Source organism: Ambystoma mexicanum, chromosome 3p (genome assembly GCF_040938575.1).
Source record: "Ambystoma mexicanum isolate Mex_15411 chromosome 3p, UKY_AmexF1_1, whole genome shotgun sequence".
Classification (NCBI taxonomy): domain Eukaryota; kingdom Metazoa; phylum Chordata; class Amphibia; order Caudata; family Ambystomatidae; genus Ambystoma; species Ambystoma mexicanum.
In genome coordinates this window covers 435307545-435328508 of record NC_090925.1, presented here as the reverse complement: position 1 = coordinate 435328508, position 20964 = coordinate 435307545, and the positions used below count along the sequence as shown (strand labels likewise).

At 48.2% G+C, this 20964-nt stretch overlaps 1 protein-coding gene across 2 annotated transcripts in view; it reads right to left on the bottom strand.

Moving 5' to 3' along the window:
* The window catches only part of AURKA (aurora kinase A), a 129647-nt gene that overhangs the window by 58448 nt on the left and 50235 nt on the right, over positions 1-20964 (bottom strand). For both annotated transcript variants that reach the window (XM_069651120.1, XM_069651121.1), the window contains exons 5-7: positions 7726-7917; positions 7120-7258; positions 6569-6717 (exon numbers count right to left, since the gene is read on the bottom strand). In XM_069651120.1, the coding sequence (XP_069507221.1) occupies positions 6569-6717; positions 7120-7258; positions 7726-7917 (480 nt within the window). The remainder of the gene's footprint in view (positions 1-6568; positions 6718-7119; positions 7259-7725; positions 7918-20964) is intronic.

Sequence of the window (20964 nt, the reverse complement as noted above, 5' to 3'; positions counted from 1 at the left end):
CCTGCCGTAGTTCCCACTCGTGGCACGAGCGCAGCTCCCTGCTGAGTGAGTCGGCGATGGTGTTTTTTTATCCCTGCCAGATGAAACGGCACCAGAAACATCCTTTGGGCGACGGCCCAATGCCGCAGGTCCTGCGCCTCCTTGGACAGTGCTGGGGACCTGGTTCCGCCCTTGTCGGCGAAGATCCTCACCACCTTGCCCTTGAGGGACGGAAGGAAGGACCTGAGGGCCCAGAACACTGCACGGAGCTCCAGGACGTTGATATGGAGGGACTTCTCCGTCGGGAGCCAGAGGCCTCTCGCGTGCAGATTTTCGGTGTGCGCTCCCCACCCTTCCAGGGAGGCATCCGTGGTCACTGTCTCCTGGTGGTCTGGGGTCTGGAAGTCCATGCCCGCCGTCAGATGCGCGCGGGTGCCCCACCACCAGACTGCTCGGCGGAAACTCTCGTCGAGTGTGATCCTTTCCTCGAAGCTGCCCGTCGTTTGGATCCAGCGCGCGTCCAGGAACTCCTGCAACAGGCGCATCCGGAGCCTGCACATGGGAATGAGGTAGATGCAAGGAGACATCATTCCGAGGGACTTGATGGACCTCACCTTGGCCGCGTCGGAAACCAACATCCGCTGTACCTTGCCCAGGATGGACCTGGTCCTTTCCTCCGACGGGGAGGCCAGAAGGGACACTGTCGAGCTTCGCTCCCAGAAACAGTGCGTTTTGCGCGGGTACCAGGTGGGACTTGGCGTAGTTCACGGAGAATCCCAGGTCCGTGAGAAGTTGGACGGTCATTGCCGTGTGCTCCACGGCGAACTCCCTAGTCTTGGCTCGGATGAGCCAGTCGTCCAGGTAGGGGTAGACGTGGATCCCCTCGCGGCGCAGCTGCGCCGCCACCGGTGCAAGGCACTTGGTAAATACCCTGGGTGCCAACCGTAGTCCGAAGGGGAGGGCTTTGAACTGGTAGTGACGCCCTTGGACCACAAACCTGAGGAATTTTCGGTGCCCCTTTAGGATGGGAATATGGAAGTAGGCATCCTCCAAATCCAACGACGACAGGAAGTCTGCTTCCTCCAGCTGACCCAGGACGTGCTGGAGGGTGACCATCCGGAACTTCTGCGCCTTGATGAACTTGTTCAGACGTCGCAGGTCTAGGATGGGGCGCCATCCTCCCATCTTGTTCTTCACGAGGAAGTATCTCGAGTAAACTCCGGAGCCCCGAAGCCTCTTTGGGACGGGTTCGATGGCGCCCTTCCTGAGCAACGCCTTTACCTCCAGGAGAAGCTGAGGGACGTGAAGCTCTTTCCTGGCCACGGGGGGACACGCGGGCACCTTCTTTGAAACTCGAGCGCGTGGCCCCGGGCTAAGGCGTCCAGCACCCAACGGTCGGTGGAGATGGACTCCCACACGCTGACGAAGCTCGCCAGCTGGCCTCCCACCGGGGTGCTTCGGTGGGGGCCCGACCCCACGGCCGGTTCAATCCTGTTTCGACGAGGCTTTGCCGCCTTGACCTCCTTGGCGACGGCGGGGTCCGCCAGACTTGCCTCGTCCTCTGTAGGCCTCCTGAGACGACGAGCGGGCCGCTTGACGGTAGGTAGAGAAACCGCCGCCGGAACCTTTGGAGGCGCCCTTCCCTCCGCTGCTCCGAAAGGGCGTCCGTCGTTGCTGTAGAACCCCAAGGGCCCGGGCCGTCTCAGTGTCCGCTTTAATGGCCTGAAGGGAATCGTCCACTGTTTTCCCAAACAGGTTGTTCCCATCGAACGGCATGTCCAGGACTCTGGTCTGTACGTCTTGACGGAAGTCCGTAGCCTTGAGCCATCCACGCCGCCTAAGGCACACGCCGTTGCCCAACTGGCGAAACCCAGTGTCGGCGATGTCCGTCGCAATAGTGATGGCGTGGTCCGACGCCACCTCACCTTCCTGTAGGATCTCCAGGGCATCCGCCCTCTTGTCGTCCGGTAGGAAGTCCAGCAGGGGAGCCAGTATTGTACTTCTTCTCGTACCGGTCTCTTCTAGCTGGCGTCGTGGAAGGGTTCTTGAGGAGGGCGAGGCCCTCATCCCAAATGTCGTCCAGTAGAGGCACCGCGAGGACCGTCTTCCTCTTGGCCTCGCGCCGTTGATAAAGGAATCCTTCCTTTTTCTCCTCCTCAGGGCAGAGGTGGAAAAGCTCGGATGCCCTGGCGATCATGGAGTGGAACGATCCAATCTCGTCGGGCCGAGAAGCCCTGGTGGGAGGTGACGACGGGAGATCCTCGTCGTATACCTCGTCGTCCGTACCCGTCGCTGCCGTGTCAGTCCCCGTATCATCCCCTCGGGTGGACGGGGAGGAGGGCTGGACGGGTCGCGACGGCTGAAAAGGAGGTGGAGGGTGAATCCTTTTCTTGGGCGGGGGAACACCAGAAGGTCCCGGTTCAGGATCCCCCGACGGGAGAGGTTCCTCCGTCGGCAACGGTAGTCTCGTCCTTATCTCTGAGCATAAGGACTGTATAGCCAACAAAATGGCCGCCGAGTTGTCTTGCGGCGCTGGCAGAGGGGAATCCGACGGGCGATCAGGGGCCCCGTCGGCACCCTCGACGCTGTCGTCACCTGCGTCGGGATCCATCCCGACGGGCCGGTCTTCATCCACGCCAAGGCCGTGGCTTAAGACCTCGATCAGCTCTTCCTCTGAAGCCGAATCTACGACGCCCTGCCCCCCCTTTTTCTTCCCCGCCGGGGATTTCACGGGGGTCCTATCGATGGGCACAAACGAGGACTCCCTCCGAGGTGGCAGGGAGACTGAGCCCCGAGGTCGCCACCACTGGTGTAGCCTCCACAGGCTGAGCCAGGGCCGCCGCGACAGTATCGATAGAGGGCTTGGCCGGATGGATTAAGGCCTTCACCACCTTAGGTGCGCTCACCGCCTTATCCTTGAGGGAGGGGACACTGCCTCGCTCCCCCTCCGATGGGGCCTTCGAGCTCGACCGGGGCCTCTCCAGGAGCTTCGCCGGGTGCTCGCCCTTCCTCTTACCCGACCCAGAGCGTTGGCTCGTGGCTGAAGGTGCCGGGGAGGGTGCGCCCTGCCTGGCGCCCGTAGAGCCCGACCGTTCGGCGCTCCCGGTGCCAGCGGACTCACGGTGCTTGGCCTTGTGTTGGACCCCCGTCGCCGGGGCGTCTTCAAAGGTCTTAGAAGACCGCTCGGATTTCTTCCTCCTCTTCTCGCCTGACGGGCTCTTCCCTACCAGCCAGTTGGCGAGGCGTTGGTGGTGGTCCTTCATGGTCCGCTCCGACATATTGCCGCAAAATGCACAGTCCTTCTCCACGTGCGTCTTGTCCTCATGTAAGCAGTAGAGACAACAGGAGTGTTTGTCCTCAAAGACGTTCTGCAGCTGGCATCCAGGGCAGATCCTGAACAGCTTTCCGGGCGTCGAGCTTCCCTTCTCCTGGGCCATGTCCGGGCCTGAGAAGCTTCTGGAGTCCTCCAAAACGTAGCTCGACGAAATCTTCACCCTTGAGGGGCGCAGACGAATCCGACACGGGTCCCCGTTGATCGGATGGAGAGTCAGTGGAGCTTGAGGCTCTTTTGACCGGAAAAAACGAAGTTGAGAAAAAAACGTGAAAAAAATAGCCCTAACGCTCGAGAGCAATAGCACGAGGATCCCAACACATGAACGTGCGGTAAAAATCTGAAGATGGCTGCCAGAGGCGGTGCTTAGGTAGAGGGCAGTCATTGGCTGTGGTCAGTATGACGCAGAGACCAGTGATTGGTTATTACTACGAAAGACAGATCATAAACGAAACTGATACTGGTTTTTTCTTTACCGAGGATTCCCAGCCTGACGGGGAATATTCATGAGCATGTGAATCCATGCCAGACCCCATGCTGGAGAAGTGCAGAGGAAGAGTGGGGGACTGTATGGGTGCAGATACAGATCCCAGAGCCAGGGGTGGCCCGGAGGCAGTTCAGGAGAAAGCCATGGTGCGCAGGTACCGGGGCCCAAAGGACACAGGGTGGCCAGGTGCACGATGCCGAGCAAGAGGAACAGATTGCCCCTCTTCTCCCCTGCTAAGGCAGAAGCAAAGAGGAAGGTCTTGAGGTGCTTTCGGAGATGGTTGAGCCATGAAGCCTGCCCAGGCTCCAGTTTTTGCCATAGGAACTTGCATACAGGTTTGATTAGTGTTACTCCATGCGTTATGACATTCTTAAGTACATCCCTAGATGAACGCTCAATACTGCAGCAATGTAAATGGTTTTGCGATCATAATGAGCAGAGGAAGAACCTACTCATATGGACACCGTGACCGTCCCGTCTCCCTGTTTCCATGGGGACACAGGGCACGAGGCGTCGCTACGTAGGCCAGATGCCACGTGATAGCGCACGATGAATAGTGTTGCCATAGGAACCCGCATACAAGCTTGGTCAGTGCTTCGCTACGCGACGCTGGCTCGCTAGAACAGTCTCCATGCTGTAGAATTACAGTTCATCAGAAACGGCCACAGATTGAAAGACTTTAACAGGCGAGCATTGATTCAAGGAGCTCAATAGTACGCACGGGTTCTCTAATGATAGCAATTCGCTGAGCATTTGTTATTTTTGTTTAGACAACTGGCGGGTGAACTGTTGAATGCAGAGAGTTTTGTACTCCAGAATGGTGTTAAGCACCACAGGAGATAACAAAGGTAACAAGTTTATTTCAGACATGTATAGCACTGTGGATTTGTTAGTTTATTTGCACAACCATGAAGGAATATTTATCTAACAAAGATACCATGTTATTTTCCTCCTTTTCATTTACTGATAACATTGATTCATCATTTCCAAAATGGCGGATTGTGACCTTTGACCTGCATTTACGTGATGTGATTACCCACACATGGGACCAATGTATCCTTTTGTTGAAACTTTTTGGTTTGTTTATTAATTATGATATTTGGTTATAACTGAAGAATTAATTTAACAGTATGGTTAACGCCCTGAAGGAGATTTGCTCCGAAATGCATTGGCATTAAAACCACCATACGAAAAATTTAACAAGTCTGCTTCTTGCCTGATAAATACCTAGCAGTTCATCAGTTAGTGACTCAAGAACTATTTATGAGACCAATTTTGAGTTTTTCCTAACACCTCTCTGGACATCTATAAGTTGCACACGAACTTCCAGTTGGTTCAAACCTTTATTTAGTTTTGCACAAACGTATATCAAAATAAACAAACGAGCTCTCCAAGAGCTCTCACGGTGAGCGCCAGACTTAGCTGGATGAGTTCATCCAACTTCTTTTGCATAGAGTAGACTACTGGAACATCAATTCATAATATGCAGAGTGTAGCCAGAGACACGGACAAAGCCTTGCAGCTGTGCTGACCCAATTTTCCCATAGACAGGGAAGCTCGCCAAAAGAAGACTTCCTCCCTTAGGCTGGGACCAACCAGCCTCAACACTCCATTCGTTCTGGGCCAACGCCTGTGTCGCTGCGACCTTCCTGGGTCCCAATACCCAGGGTAACTGGACCACCAATGAATGCAACGTCTTCCAAAGTAAGAATCCAGTTGAAACTTGCAGGCATCCGTGTGAGTATACAGGACCAAGGAAATTCCAAACAAGGATATTTGTTCTGGTTGTGTGCTGAGAAAAAGGCGCCAAAGCCGCTGTAATCAATTAATGCAGAGTCACTCTAGAGTGCTGCTGCAGAGGCCTGCCAGACGTCCTTTTGTCACCACAACCAAGGTCCATGAACAAGGGTCTGCATCGCTGCATCAAGAAGGAAGTCAGCTGAACATCTGATTCAATTCTGAGGCACTGTGGGGCTATCCACCTTTAGCCAAATCTAGTGCTTCTTATTCTCCTTTTATCCTTTTGCAATTCACTTGTGCAGGCCTAACAGCTTGTGCCACTCAGGCTCTCTTGAACTCCTGGATGACTGTCCAACTAGCTTTTTCTAAGATTGCATCAGAACTAAGATAGCCTTTCTGAACGCTACTGGCTTTGCAGTGCTTGTTCCCTATAAAGGTTTTAATTGTGTAACACACATTCCTAAATCCCTTTGGGAGCAAAGACTTGTTGCAATGCTACAGCGTCCTATTTTACTCCAACACTTACCAAACTCAATATTGTATGGTGAACCAGAAGTGCTAATACTGACCTTAACTGAGGTCACTGTGCAGGAAATGTTTTAGTACAAAAAAGAACGTACTCACCTGCATTATTGCTGCTTAAATAACTGGATTCTGAAATTTTGCTTGATGTTACTATTAGTTGCTGCATAACAGCAATTCATTTGCTTTGTGTATTTAAATCAATCATGATTTAATATTAAAATCAATGTAAAATATTCACAGTACCCCTTCTAAGATAAGCCTGGCTGCTCAGCCACTACCGACTTGTGTAGTACAGGCCTATGTTGAAAGTTGGGTCTCCAATAACAAGCAGATCAGTCTTGTAAAATCCCACACCAGTTGGACTTCAAAAATCTTACCCAACAGTGACCAATTTCTGCATCAGTTCTGCAAACAGTTACAATATCAAGACAAATTACTTCCTCATAGCAGCTAACCAGGCTTTGAGAAGTGCATTAGCAGCCGCAGAAAGTAAATAAAATCTTTACCGAGATGAAGGGGCATGCACAGACCATCCAAAATCCGCAATCTTCAATTCTCCATTTAAGCCAAGTAGCAAGTTCTCGGGCTTGATATCTCTATGAATGACATTCTTCGAGTGACAATAGGACAGTGCATCTCCAAGCTCTGTGATATACTGTTTAACACAAAGCATTAGAATTACTTTGTGATCGCAAAAGCAAACATTTACCATTTGCAATATCGGCCAATAACATGGGTAAAAACACACTAATCACTGAAAAGGTATAGAGGACATCATGGCCTGGAAAAGCAGGGATACTCAGCCATTCCACTCGTTAGGAACCCAACACAAATCTTACTGGGCTATGTTCCAATAGTCAAAAGCATAACCAGCTAAGGGCTTTACGTGGCCGCTATAAACTGAAGAGTAGCCACTAAAATAGGAAGCAATACCATTTCATTCAGACATCAAAGTCCACGCTAGTCAATTGATGGCCGTCTAGTTGCCACCTTTAACACAATTAGCCAATCCTAGCAATCTGCTAGAAGCTGGCTCATTAGCAGTGAATAGACTTACTGTAGCAGTTCTCTGGTCATCAAACTTCGAACGTTTTTGAAGCTCTCTGAACAGTTCACCACGAGGAGCATATTCCAAAATAAGGTACACTCTTGTAGCATCATGGAAGTAGCCATAGAGCCTCAGAATATTGGGATGCCTAAAACAAGAAAAAATAAATCCTTCAAACTGGTAATAAAAATCTTCACAACTGCTGCGCCTAAACGCCAAACTCCTGCTCTCCCAGACTGCCTTACTGATCATCCCATGCTATCCTTTGTTTGACAAAAATGTGTGAAAATTAATTGATCACCGAGCCCTTCGAGAGCTGAACAGGAAAATTACCATTTGTAAAGTCAATGGGACCGCCAACTCCCTCACCCACCCACTTCTAACACACCTGCTGTCAATGTCGCCCTCTCTCAGAAACAGACTGGAGGCAGAATCACACTACAAGTAAGTCGTTTGGTAGTCTTTACAGCATCTGAAAGACCAAGAAGCTAAAGCCCAAATTTCTGAAAAGAACCTTTTCAGATGAGATTGTGAACACCTTAAGCCAATGATAAACAGGAGACAGGAAAACTAATCAGCATGAAGAACTGAAATATGCATGAAGAATAAACTTACCGCAAATGAGACTGTATTTCAACTTCCCTTCTTAATTGATGTTCAACTCCTGCTTTTTCAAGTTGTGATTTAAATAGCACCTTTAATGCCAGGATGAATTTGCTTTGCTGCTCACGGGCAAGATACACGTTGCCAAATTTTCCTTTCCCCAAGGGGCGGCCAATTTCAAAGTCTTCCAAGCACCATTGCTTTCTAGAAGGAATTGGACAAACTTGATCAAATGTCAAACCTGCAGTCATGAATCTGACAGAAGAAATTGCACATTCATAATGCTCTGAATATTGGACTCAATGCACACATGGGTTAAAACCAAGTTTTTCGATGAGCAGGAGCAGCTCCTCGGTGTCAGGGAGCACTCAAGCAGGAGCTACTTGAGAACCAGGAGAGTACAGAGCACCACACATCTGACTTCCTTAACAGGTGCCCACTAATATTTTGCCCATCCATGACAGCGACCTAGACTTATAGCAATTACCGAAACCTGGCTGCAGGAACCCACCTCGTGCTTGCCATGCCACAGACACTACACTGTCCTTATCTGACAAATTAGCAGGTGGCATTGCCCCCACAACCTGGCCATGAACCTCTTGGCCAAACTTCTTTTCAACCTGCAAACCACCAAAACCACATGACTAGCTCAGAACTTGACATCCCCTCCCACTCTCCCCCCTTATCAAACCAGCCACTAAATTCCTAGTGATGGGGGGACTTCAACCTCAGATTCAGTAAGGTCAGACTAAGCCAACAAACTCCAGGGCATACATTATCAAAAAAAATTCAGCATAGTTTGCTCATAAAAATGTTATGAATTAACAAACTCAACGGATTAACAATTTTGTACTAATTTTAATGTTACCATAAGTTATTTCTTCGCAGGACAAAGTTGAAAATACTGCATTTCTGTGTACCTCTCAAGGTAGACATTAGTAAGACTAGTTTAGGTGCATCAATGGGCAGAAATTGATATGCATAAAAGGCCCTGAAAAGAGTTTTCTGGGCTATGTGCAGCTGGGTACAGTCAGTGCTGCAGAGCGCAGTGTCCAATATTTTTAGACCGTTAAGCACACTTAGCTTTGGGGCATCCAAACGCTGGTTACCGAAGTGTGGTGGTTACAATGGATCTCTTAGCTTACAATCAGTACATGATTAGGTTACAGAATATGACAGACGTTAACAGTTAACCAAGATTGTGTGCAGTACCCTTTGGGAGACAACAGCAACCTTGTCCTCCTGGCAATAGGTAACTCAATCTTTGGTATATGTCTGTACTACACAGGTTGGTAGTGTGGCTCAGCAGCCAGGATCATGAAGAGGGGTCAATCTGAGCAGTAGGGTTTTACATGGCTTCAAAATGACAAGTAATCAAATCTTACACTCACGGTTTGATTAAACAATTATTGAACAGTCAGTTACGTAAGCCTTCTTCAGAAGGGAGCAAAACACTTAAAACTATACTTCAAAACACTTAGTTTCTCGAATCAGAGGACACCCATTGGGGATGGCACACACAATTCCTACACCCTCAAGTGACTAGTCGCTAGGCCACTGGATATTGATTTGCCACTGGTACATTTAGAGCAGTACTGAGTTTGGAGCGAAGGTTAGATTGGGGAATACAACAAAGGTTAAGTAATTCATAAACTGGTAAGTACTTTTTGAACCCTCCACTGCAAAGTAAATTGAACCCTTCCCTGGAGGAAAGGTAAAGGCACAGAGTGAGGTAAGACGTCTGAGCCAGGACAGCCATTGTTAATTGAGCAAAGTCTAGGGGAGGTGAAGATCTTTGCAGGTAAGTAAAAGTCTTGCACAATGTTTTTAGAAAAGTTTGCAGAAAAAAAAAGAAAAAATCACTTGAAGGCCCACAAGCAGTGAGGCTCAAGGGAAAAAGTTGCAAGCAACTCTGCAGGGGCAACCAAGACAAGTTTCAACTGAGAACAATTAAGGCTGCACCACAAGAGGCAAGTAAACTTTACAGTACCTTTGGTTAGAAGAAATGGTTCCAGCTGCCTTCTCTTCCTGTACAGCTCTGCAAATTTTGGTGTTCCTGGGCCTAAATGGTGGCGAAAAGAGGGAGGACTTCTGGGGACTCCACTATGGGAAGGTCAGCAGCAATGGGCAAACTTCAATTCAGCAGCACTCTGCGGATTCAGCTCCACGCGTCTACAGCAAACACTGCGGTTCTCGGATACCACTTCAGACTTTCCTAGCATCTGGGGTCCAGCACTCTTGAGACGGCTCAGGCTCGGTCAGTCTTGCTTCAGGGAAGTCCAAGGGATCTTCCACAATCTCAGGTCTGACTTAAAAGCGATCCACTTCGATGTTCCTCTCCCTAGCACTTTGGTTCCAGCAGCAGAACTACAGTCAGCTCCAAGAGGATGTCCAAAAAAGTTCACTTTGGGGTTGACTGGTCCCACCAACCCAAGGGGAGAGGTAGTCCTTGCAAGGCTTCTCTAATCAAAACGAATTTGGAGCTTTCATCACAGCAGCAGGGCTTCACCGGTCAAACCAACGGTCAAGGAATTGCAGCAGGCTTCTCTTGCAAGTTCAGATTACTTCGTCCAGTGGTCAACTCGGCCTTCCAAGCCAAATAGCCTCAGCTTTTATGCAAGTTTCTCCCTTTCATTCAAGCCTAGCGTCAATCACTTCAGGGTGGCTGTCCTCCAAGGACAGCCAGCCGGCCAATCACCTTTGGGTGCATTCCTGTAACCAAGGGGATTAAGCACAGGGAGTTTCAGGCGCCTCCCTCACTTCCTGCCAGACATACTAGAGTCAGAGGCAGGCTTCACTCGTGAAGCCCGCCAAAAGGCAAACTAAAGGGACCAAACCTGATTTGGCAGGCAGAGTAACTGAGCTTTCCAACAACAAATGGCGAAAAAAAAGACGGGGCCATTTTGACAAAATGGGCACCCATGGGTGTCTTACTGCAGCTGCAATTGCAACCCACTGTAAAAACAATGGTAGTAAAAAGTAAACCATTGCCACCAGTCATTTTAGAAAGGGTAACAAAAATGTTACATCAGAACCTAAACAAAGGGGATACTAAGTAACCCCTCCAGCACCCTATGGCAAGAGGGTGCGCTGGGTCTAGAAAGTTACAAAATGTAAGTAAATTCAATTTCACTTCAAGACTCTTGGAAACCAAGACAGTATTTAATCCTTAGGGAAATCCAAGAGGCTTCCTTGTGCCAGTGCACTGAAAGTGCCATGTGTCAAAGTAGAGATGATGCCTGTGGAGTTTTTTCAGACTTCAAAGTTAAGAGACTCAAAGTTAAGAAACAATTGAAAGTACAAATCCCAAAATTCAGCAACAGTGCAGGGGTCTCTAAGGTGGGAGGAATTTAGCACTAAACTGAAAATTCTCCCTAACAATCGTCCCCCCCAGACTAAGGGACATGAGGATCTAATCCTCACCAGGATGGATCTCTTGTTGCAAGTCGGTTAAATGGCCTGCTGAGGACACCTTGCAACCCTTGCTATGGCACTTTAACAGGCGTTTTTCCATTTGTAAGCTATATGACCTACAAATATTGTGGGGTACATCTTTCTTATTTAAAGTATAGGGGATCTGAGTGAACAGTGCTCCAGAAGTTGTGACAACTGCTGAAGCTACAATAGGCTTTTTCAAGGGGTCAATAGAAAGGAAGACCTAGAAGGGCCTCCATGGCTCCTCACCACCTCTCACAATAGTAGGTTCCTCTGTTATCTTGGTTGGAGGGGTTGTGGGTAAGCAGGGTGTATGCTTCCACTACTTCAGAGACCTGGCTTAGACTTTTCCCTCCTAAGACTAGGATTTATACTGGAGTCTTCAACAGAAGATCCAACAGTTTTAAGGGGTTTAGCCTTGGACCCATCTTCCCTGGTTTTCCACCAGCTTTGGGAATTACCAGTTTTCACAGACCTAGATAGGGGTTCAAAATGTCTATCCATCTCTTCCTCAGAAGCAGAGTGGGTCAAAGACTTTGCAATTGGAGTGGCAATGATGGGAGCCAAATCACGTTCCATTTACTTAATATTCTAGTCTTGGATTTGCCTTGGTTAGAGGTCAACTTACTAACACAAGGACTTACACAGTGGGGTCCTCTGTAGAGGCACCCACAGGCTCAGAGGGGTCTCTTAAGGTTGCCCCTCTAGCCAATTTGGTTTGGTTCCGTTTCTTCCTACTGGGCGGCCTGGGGGTACTGGAAACTATTCCTAGAGTTTAAGTCATTCCCTAACAGGACTCTCCCAGGCACCTCGTTCTGAATACGGACAGGGATCCTCACCATCATGTGACACTGAATGAGAGCTGGCAGAATTGGAACCATTTGGACAAGGCCTCCAGCAAATCTAGTGGGGCCTTTGGATGCCTTAGCAACATGCTCAGGCTTGAAAAAGCTTTCATGCACAACTGTTCTGCTGGCCCCAGAGTCTCATGGCAGGAGTTTCCTGGCCATTTACAACAACACTGTCCATATAACACCCTTTGGAGTTATCTGGTATGGAGCTATACACATCCATATTCTGATTTTTACACAGACCCAGGGACACTAAGGATACACTGGCTTAACACTAAAGGGTTCTTCAGCCAGTAGGTGAAAGTGTTTTTACTCCTTCCTCGGGGATGAAGGCTAAGGAGGCAGCGCTGACCCCTGCAGGTTTACCCTTGCATCTGGTATCTCCTTTTAGATGGTCCACAAACAGCATTAACCAAATGCTCTCTGGAATGGAGGCTTCTGCTGACCTCCCTCTGGTTGGGCACCAGAGAGTTCACTAAACCTACCAGGCTTCACATGGGATCTACCCTTATGTGGTTTGGGGGCCTCTTCTGGGTGGTTGGGATTAGAACTTTCTCCTCACCTTTGTGCGAGTGGCCGCAGAATCCTCATGAGTGGCCCTGTTGGCCATCCATGGGTCAGCCGCTCTTGCTAACTTTGAGATCAATATCAAAGTTCTTTCTGGAAGGACCACAGAGATGGGTCTGATCTCAATGCTAGGGGCATGGTGTTCCAAAGTGTAGCTGCGACCACTGGGAAGCTGCAGCCCCCTGCTTTTTGGCGCTTGAAGCAAGGGATGTCAAGACAGAATGAGTAGGTAGCGCATGTGGGTCTGATGGACAGCTTTGGAGAACTGGCTAGATGGATAGCTGGGACACTCAAACATTTATGAGTAAGGGATAGAATTTTATATTCTATGTGCTCCCAGACAAGTAGACAGTGCTTTTTGTGTCTAGCTGCACGGATAGGATCTTTTAGGAATGTTGACCGCTGCTCTGACTGCATTATTTTGAATTATTTGTAGTTTGTTTCTGGCGTTGTAGCCTGCAAAGAGAATAGCAGTAGTTGGCCCTCGAAAGTATCAGCGCTCTAGCGAGTGTGTCTAAAGACGGGAGAAGGGGAGTTGGGGGGCGTTATCTGTACTCCTGCTCTCTATGTGGCAGAGTTGAAGCAGAGTACCCCAGCCAAGATTCTCTATTGGTAGCAATGGACGAGCAATCAAGGCATAGTCCTCAGGTGATGCAGGCTGGTTCAAGTACAGTGTAGTCCCCAAGCACCCACGACCACCACAATAACACTTTGTACTCTGGCAATACTACATTGGCAAATATATATACAGGTCTATGTGGCACCATGCTTAATCATAGATTCCTTTGAAATGCATCAACTGCTAACACTTCAAATCGTGATGACTCGATAGACCACAGAAAGGAAGCAAGTTAAATCAAGCAATGGCAGAACAGTCCCCAGTCTACCTAAAGACAGTTCTGTGCGAGGATTCCTTCCCCCCCAACCCCCCGAACCTGGGCAATCAAGCATATTTGACAATCCCAGTCCAATTATGCTCAATATCGCGATTCCTTCTAATAGCTTCCACGACCCCAAATTACCTGGTTTCGTAGAGTATTTAGATGAGTCATCAACGGACCCTTGAGTGCACTCCCTTTAAGGCAGGAGCCACAGGTCGTCTAGTGTCGGTGAAGAAAAGGGTGAACACTGTTGCGGCAGCAGCTTCAGTTCTTGTGGTGCTCGTTGACATCAGCCGAAAACGTTCCACAAGCCGAGATGTGTGGTGCACCTAGACCGAGTTCGTGGTCTAAAAGAATTAATGAAGAACTGTCGCTCAGCAAGGGTGTCAGGTCATCCACGTCTGGTCTTCGGGTGGCGGGAAACCCACCGGCAGATTCTCCTCGGTCGTTGGCAGCCTTGACTTTCCATGGTGGGACAAAGCAGTCAGTGATGAGCGAGGGAATCCTTGTTTCAAATGTCTTAGGCAATGGAGCATTGCAGCTCCGGTCGACAAGGCGATGGACTTAAATATCTGGGCCCTTTGCTTTGTGATTCCGCAGCAGTCCGTTTCCAGTCGGCAGCCTTTCGAGGGTCTGACGTCCAGGGAGCGTTGGCAAAGACCAGCTGGTGCACAATAGTCCCTCGTAGCTCGGGAAGAGCCGTCGCCTAGCCACCTCCTCCCTTGGATCAGTTCCTTGAGTCCAGCAAAGGACAGCTGCAGCAATTCTTCCAGCGGGCTTCAAGGTTAAGCTTAAAGTATCAATTTCAGCTTCTGGACGATTTCCATCAGTGAGAGGTCCCCAGATATACTGTTTGACTGACCCAGCAGAGTGAATAAGACCAAACAATCATTCAGAAGGGCAGTCAGGCAGCCAATCGGGCTCGCAGTGCATTCAGGCCATTCCTCTCCATTCAGACACTCCCGTAATGTGGATTCGGACAAGCACCCAGCCATTGAGCACTCCATAATGCATTCATCCCAGTTTCGGACAGGGCTCATTGTGTCAGATACTAGATACCACACTAACATGAAATTCATATTCGTCACACTCCATTCACCCAGGTCCCACCCCACAGGCGTACCCACAACATAGACATTGGGAAGGCTCCAGCCAGTCTAGCCTGGACTTCCCCCACACTACCATACATGGAACTTATACCCAACAGCCAGTCAAGGAGGGGGGGGAGGGGCAGGGGGGAATTGGACAGAGTCAGGGCTTCCCTGAACTTCGGGAATACAAGGCAATAGACATCAAGAAGCCACAGGGGCCATCTTGTCTTCTATCAGGAAATAAATAATTCCAATGGCAGGGCCTGGGTATCCCAAAATGGAGGATACTCAGAGCACCTGTCAAATTCAGCATGGAGCTGCCACCAGCCCATACCCTGCTCTGTGGGCCACACACACACACACACACACACAGGTGCCCAAAAACAGTTCAGTGTTGTACCCCTACCCATTGGTGCCATAAAGGTATCCCAAGGGTCTGTTCACCACAACCAAAGAGGAAGCGCCGCACAGCCAGGAGTCCCACATGAACTTCTGCACAAGACCGAACATACAGAAGGCATAAATGACAAGGATATGGAGGCCATGTCCCTCACATGCATTTCCAGCATCAGTGAAGCAGTTGTCCGAGGTCAGGAATGGTCTATTGACAGATCAATTGGCAGTGTAGGGCGCTGCAATAGCATTGACTTGCCTAGTCAGGTTGAGTGGTGAGTCAAGGTAAACACCTAGTGTATTTACCTCAGTGGTGATCGTGTTGCCAATGTTGAAGGCTTTGTATACATCAGGTAAGAGTGACAAACTGAGATACTCATTGGCATTCAGACAGAGCTTGTGTACCATCCAGGCCTGAATGGTCAGGTAGATTTCATTTAAAGCATTGGAATCTAGGCAGTGATGGGCAGGAGTATTTGGGGGTTATCCGCATAGTTGGTGTAGATGACTCCGTTTGTCTAGTAGGTTGAACAATGGCTTGGTGATGCCATTGTATAGAGTGGGGGACTCGCAAGGGACTGGGGCCAGGGGAGCAGCCACCAGTGGTAGATAATAACCTCATGGTATGGTTGGATAAGAAGGATTCAATCCATTTTATGGTGTTGTCCAAGAAGTGTGTGCATCTGCGGATAGGTGTCTGCACATGGTCTTATGGTTAAACTAGGTCAAAGGCTGCTGAGAACGCTAGTAGTAGGAGTGCAGACATATTGCATCCATTTGGATTTTTAGGTCCAAAAGAGCGGTTTCAGTACCATGGCCGGGGCGGATGCCAGATTGTCCGAGGCCCAGGAGGTTCTGCGTTTCCAGGAATTTTTGTATTTGCACCCAAGCTAGTCTATCCAGTATTTTGGCGGAGGAATGGTACAGTGGTGATTGGATGATAGTTCGTTGGGATGTTCAGGTCTAATGTAGATTTTTTGGAGAGGGAGAACCCAGACCTTTTTGATATTTACTAGTACATCGCTCAAGGAGAACGTGTTAATTCGGAAGACGGTTAAAATCTGAAGGGAAGCCATGGGGGCGGGGCTATGTATTGGACATCCAATTAGTGCAGCCTAAAGCACCCATAAGGAAGTCAATGGGACACCCAGCGTGTCAAGTTTTTCCATAGGAAAACCTTGATATTGAAGTTAGAGGTTTCCCAGCCTGACTACGGGAAATATTCACAGCATGTGAATCCATAAAAGATCCAATGCCGGAGAATAAAAATATACAGGATCACACTGCAACAGACTTCCTGTGGCACTCTGTTAGTGATTCACGAGTGAAGCTTGGCTCTGGCTCCAGGGTGTCTGGGGTAGGGAGGTGCCCGAAACTCCATTTGCTTAGTCTCCTGAGACCCAAATGCACTCTGGTGATTGGCCAGCTGACTGTCCGGCAAGGACAGCTAGGCTGGAATGAAAGGGAGAGAACTGAATAAAAGGTGAGGTTTTTGGCTTGGAAGGCAGAGTCGACCACTGGACGAAGGAACCAAAGAACTTACTCCTTGACTGTTGGTTTGCCCAGTCAAGCCCTGCTGCAGTGCCAAAACACCAAGTTTGGATCGACAGAAGCCCCTGCAAGGACTTCTCCCCTTGAGTTGGTGGGAGCAACTAACTCCAAAGTAAGCCACCTAGATAGACATCCATCTCTGAGCTGGTTGATTTTCCAGAGTTGCTGCTGGAATCCGTATAGCCAGGGAGAGGAATACCAGATTGTGTGCGTTGCTTTTAAGCTGGCCAAGAGCTCCAGGAAGATCCTCAGGAAGCAGGACTGACCGAGACTGAACCCCCCCACCCCACCCCCTCAAAAGAGTGATGGCCCCCAGAAGCAAGGAAAATCCATCTCAACAGCCAGGAACCGCCATTTGCGGTAGACGCAAGGAGATGACAAACTGAACAGCCACTGAAAGTGAAGTTTGCCGGTTGCGAGTTGCGGGTTTTCACCGTCCCAGTGCATTGCAGGAGTCTCCAGAGGTCCTCCCTGGTCGCCACGACTGAGGTCCAGGAACAGTGATACCTGCAGAACTGCACAGGGACTGGAGCTATCTGCTGCATATTTTATTCCTTTAAAGGTACTGTACAAAGTCTAAGATGTTTGGCAAAGTTCGTATGCAGTACCCTTTGGGACCACTACACAACTAGGACTACAGGTGTAAACAAAACCAACCTTTGGTAGAAGTCTGTACTACACTGTTTTGGTAGCTGAGCAGCCAGGCTTATCTCAAGAGGGAATGTGAGCTGTTACGATGTTACAGAGGTCTACAATCGCAGGCGTTCAAATAAACTTTAAGGTTTTTTGGTTAAACACTTTATTCAACAGTCAGTTATAAAACATTCAGAAGGAGGCAGTTAACTATCATACACAAATATACACTAAGTTTGAGGCATTCAGACTACTTTGAAGTAGGAGCAAAAAGGAATAGGTTATTCAGAACATGAAAGGTTACAAGTTATTCTTAGACATTGCAAATATTTAGAGTTCACCAGAAGAGGCGATTCAATAGGTTACGCCAAAGTCAGTCTTCGGCAAAGTCTCGGCACAGGTTCTTATGAGTAGTTTGTAGCAAGAAGAATTTTATGTTGGGTCACAAGCCGATTACCTTTACAAATGAAGAAAAAGATGCAGCTGGTGACCTCCGTTCCTGGCAGTTCTTGCAGATACCGCTGGGCCTCAGTCGTGGGGATAAGAGGGAGGACGTCGGGGGACTCCTGCACTGGGACTGGTCAAAAAGCAGGCAACTGGCAAATCTTCAATTCCGGTAGCTGTAGTCAAGCACACAAACTGGTGTCCCTCTCCCTGGTCATTCGGTTTCCTGCAGCACTCTGAGGAAGATGCAATGCGCTCCGAGAATGGTATCCAGGTGGCTTACGGTTCGAGTTGATTGGAGAAGTAGTTCTTGCAAGGCTTCTGTCGAGTTAAACTTAGCAATTCGGACCTGCAGCAGGGCTTCACTGTGCAAAACAGTCCAGGAGTTGCAGCCGTCATCTTCAAGCTCATCTTTGGATTTTTTTGTTCGTGGTCAACTGCCTTCCACGCCAAGAGACTTGCCTTATATCCAGTTTCCTCCCATTCATTCCAGCCTAGCTGCCAATCACCCAGCAGGGTGGCTGCCCTTGCCCGACAGTCAGCCAATCACGCCAGAGTGCATTTCAGTCTCCTAGGAGACTATGCACAGGGAGTTCAGGCACATCCCCAACTTCCTTCCCACCCCAGGCCCTCGGGCACCAGAGGCAGTCTTCAGTCCTTAAGCCCGCCAAAGGCAAATAAGGAACCAAACCTGGTTTGGCACGCAGAGTAAAACTTTCCAAAGAAACGGGGAAAAAGGAAGACTGGGACCTGTTTTTACAGAGGGGGCTCAGAAGCCATTTTGAAAAACATGGCTCCACAATTTAACGCTATCATGGCCGGGAAAAATCATAGTTTGTTGTAAAACCACTGCCACCAGCCATTTTGAGAGGAAAGGCTAGCATTTGACTGCTACATGAGTATCTAGACACAGGGGAGACCAAGTATCCCCTCCAGCACTCTATTGTAAGATAGGGTGTGCTGGATCTAGGAATTTAAAAGACTAGTAAAGTCAATTTCACTTTACTTACTCTGGGAAACAGTTTATCCCAGAGAAGGTATTTAAACCTTGGGAAAGCCTGAAAAAGTTTCCTGTGCCACTGCACGGAGGGTGCTGTGTGACATCAAGATGATGCCTATGGAGTGGTCTAAAACTTCATAACCAAAGAAAACAAGAGTAAAAAACACAAAAGTTCAAAGTCCCAAAGTTTAGCAAAAGAGCTGGAGGGCTCTAAGGTGGGAAGCATTGGCACATTTATGAGCATTCTCCCCAACATGAGAACTTACCTCTTGATTTAGAGTTGCTTGCATCTTCTACCACTCACATGTAATCAGCTTATGGCCCTACATTTGATTCCTCTTTTCTCCAAAGACTTCTAAAACATTGTGCAAAGACGTTTCCATTTACCAGAGAGGCTTCATCCTATATAAGACTTTTGCCCATTGACTTTGGCCTAGTCTATTGCACTGAATGACTCTCTGGTGGGGATCAAAAGTATTTGCCTGCTTGTGAATAATTGTGGTCTTTTGTATGTTCTAAATCTTTTCCTTGTGACTTATTACTATGATTCTAAATGCAACAGTGATCTATTAATGTCCCCAGCACCCTAGCAATTGAAGTCACCTGAGGGTGTAAGTGTTTGTGGGCCATCTCTAAAAGGTACTGATTTATATTAAGAGTATTTCTTGAAGTGTATTTGAGTGTTATTATATTGCTCCCTTCTGAAGGCTTATTCTAACTGACAGATAAATTGGTTATTCAAGAAACCTTCAGTATAAGTTTTTGACTACCTGTGGTAAGTCTCTGTACTGCACTACAGATCAGACCCCTCTTGAGATAAGCCTTGCTGCTGAACACGCTACCAAAACTGTAGTACAAGCTTAAACCAAATGTTAGGTTTCTTATACCTTTAGACGGAGTGTTCCCAGAGGGTACTGCATACAAACTAACTCCTCCACAATACCGGCACCAAAATGGTACCACTAGAGGAAAAGTGCCACAAGAATACCAGTCTTAAGTGGCAGTTAACTAATGTGACAGTTGCTAGGTTGGTTTCTCACCCATCCTAGCAACCGCTGCATATATTCCGAAAGTGGTGCATTCATACTGAGCCACATTTAGACTAGGACTTTACCAAAAAGGTCATTCATGCTTTTAACGACCTTTACGGTACTTAACACTCACAAATAGGCCACCTGTGGAACAACATTCCCGGTCACACCAAAGTTAACCATCTTTACTAGTCATCAAAAAATTCACATGGTTAACACAACTTGTTTGTACTATGCTCACTGTTTGCCAGCAACTACCTACTTTGTACATGGGTAATGATTGTTAGGTAAGAATCCGTGCAGTCCAACTGGTGTGGACTACACACCTTCTCCTTGGTATTAGACCCACCTTTTAATAAAGGCCTGTACTACAGAAGTTGGTAGTGTGACCGAGTAGCCAGACTAATCTTAAGAGGGGTAATGTGAGCTGTGCAATGAAACTAGTAAATGCAAGCATCCAATCAAACTTGCACACTTTATAATACATTTAACCACAAAGCTATGCAAAGCATTTAAAAATTAGTCATTAGCTGTAATATTAACCCCAAGGTAGGATTCTATAAAAAAATGAATAAAGCAGGTGAGCAAGTCATTCCTATGTTACACATGTCCCAGCAACCGGAGGCAACTGCAATGGATGTCAGTATAGCATTCATATTGCATCACCTTTGCAGGAAGGCAAGGTTAGGGCTAGATTTGGAACATACCGATAGGTCACAATACCAGTTATATTCTCCTAAAGGGATGCAGGCAGTCAATTATCCCAGCATTAAAGTTTAACATATAAAACCTTTAAGGGAACAAGCACTGCCAAAGCCAGAAGGAGGCGGCCTTAAGGGAGGCAGTGCAGCCAAAGTCAATGGACAAAGTCAAGTTCTGATGCTCTTAGAAATGTTATTTCGATAGTCAAGAGAAAAAAAAAAATCACAAACTCAAGGAACCAACTTTGGAAAGCACAAGCTGTAAGGCCAAGGCAGGCAAGTTGGTCAACTTGGTGTTGGGTTAAATGCACAGTCAAGGTAGGAAGCACCCCAAATGGCAAAGGATAAAAATGCCCCACAGTACCCTGAAAATTTGTTCCTGGTAGCTTTCACAATGCAACAGACCCTTGTTCCTGGTCCAAAAGGGAGGACGTCTGGCGGGCTCCTGCGCCAGGACAAGATGAACTCTGCAGCAATGGATTTCCGTTGATTCAGCAGCTTTTTGGATTTGGCACCTTTTCCTCAGCGCCAATGAATAACGAAAAGCGCTGGTTAGGAATTCCTTGTTCACTCAGTCCTGGACTCTGGTGAGCGGACTCAGATATATTGATTCAGCAGGGTTGTCTGGATGCCTACGAAGATCTGAAGTCAGAATCTGGCCAGAAGACAATGC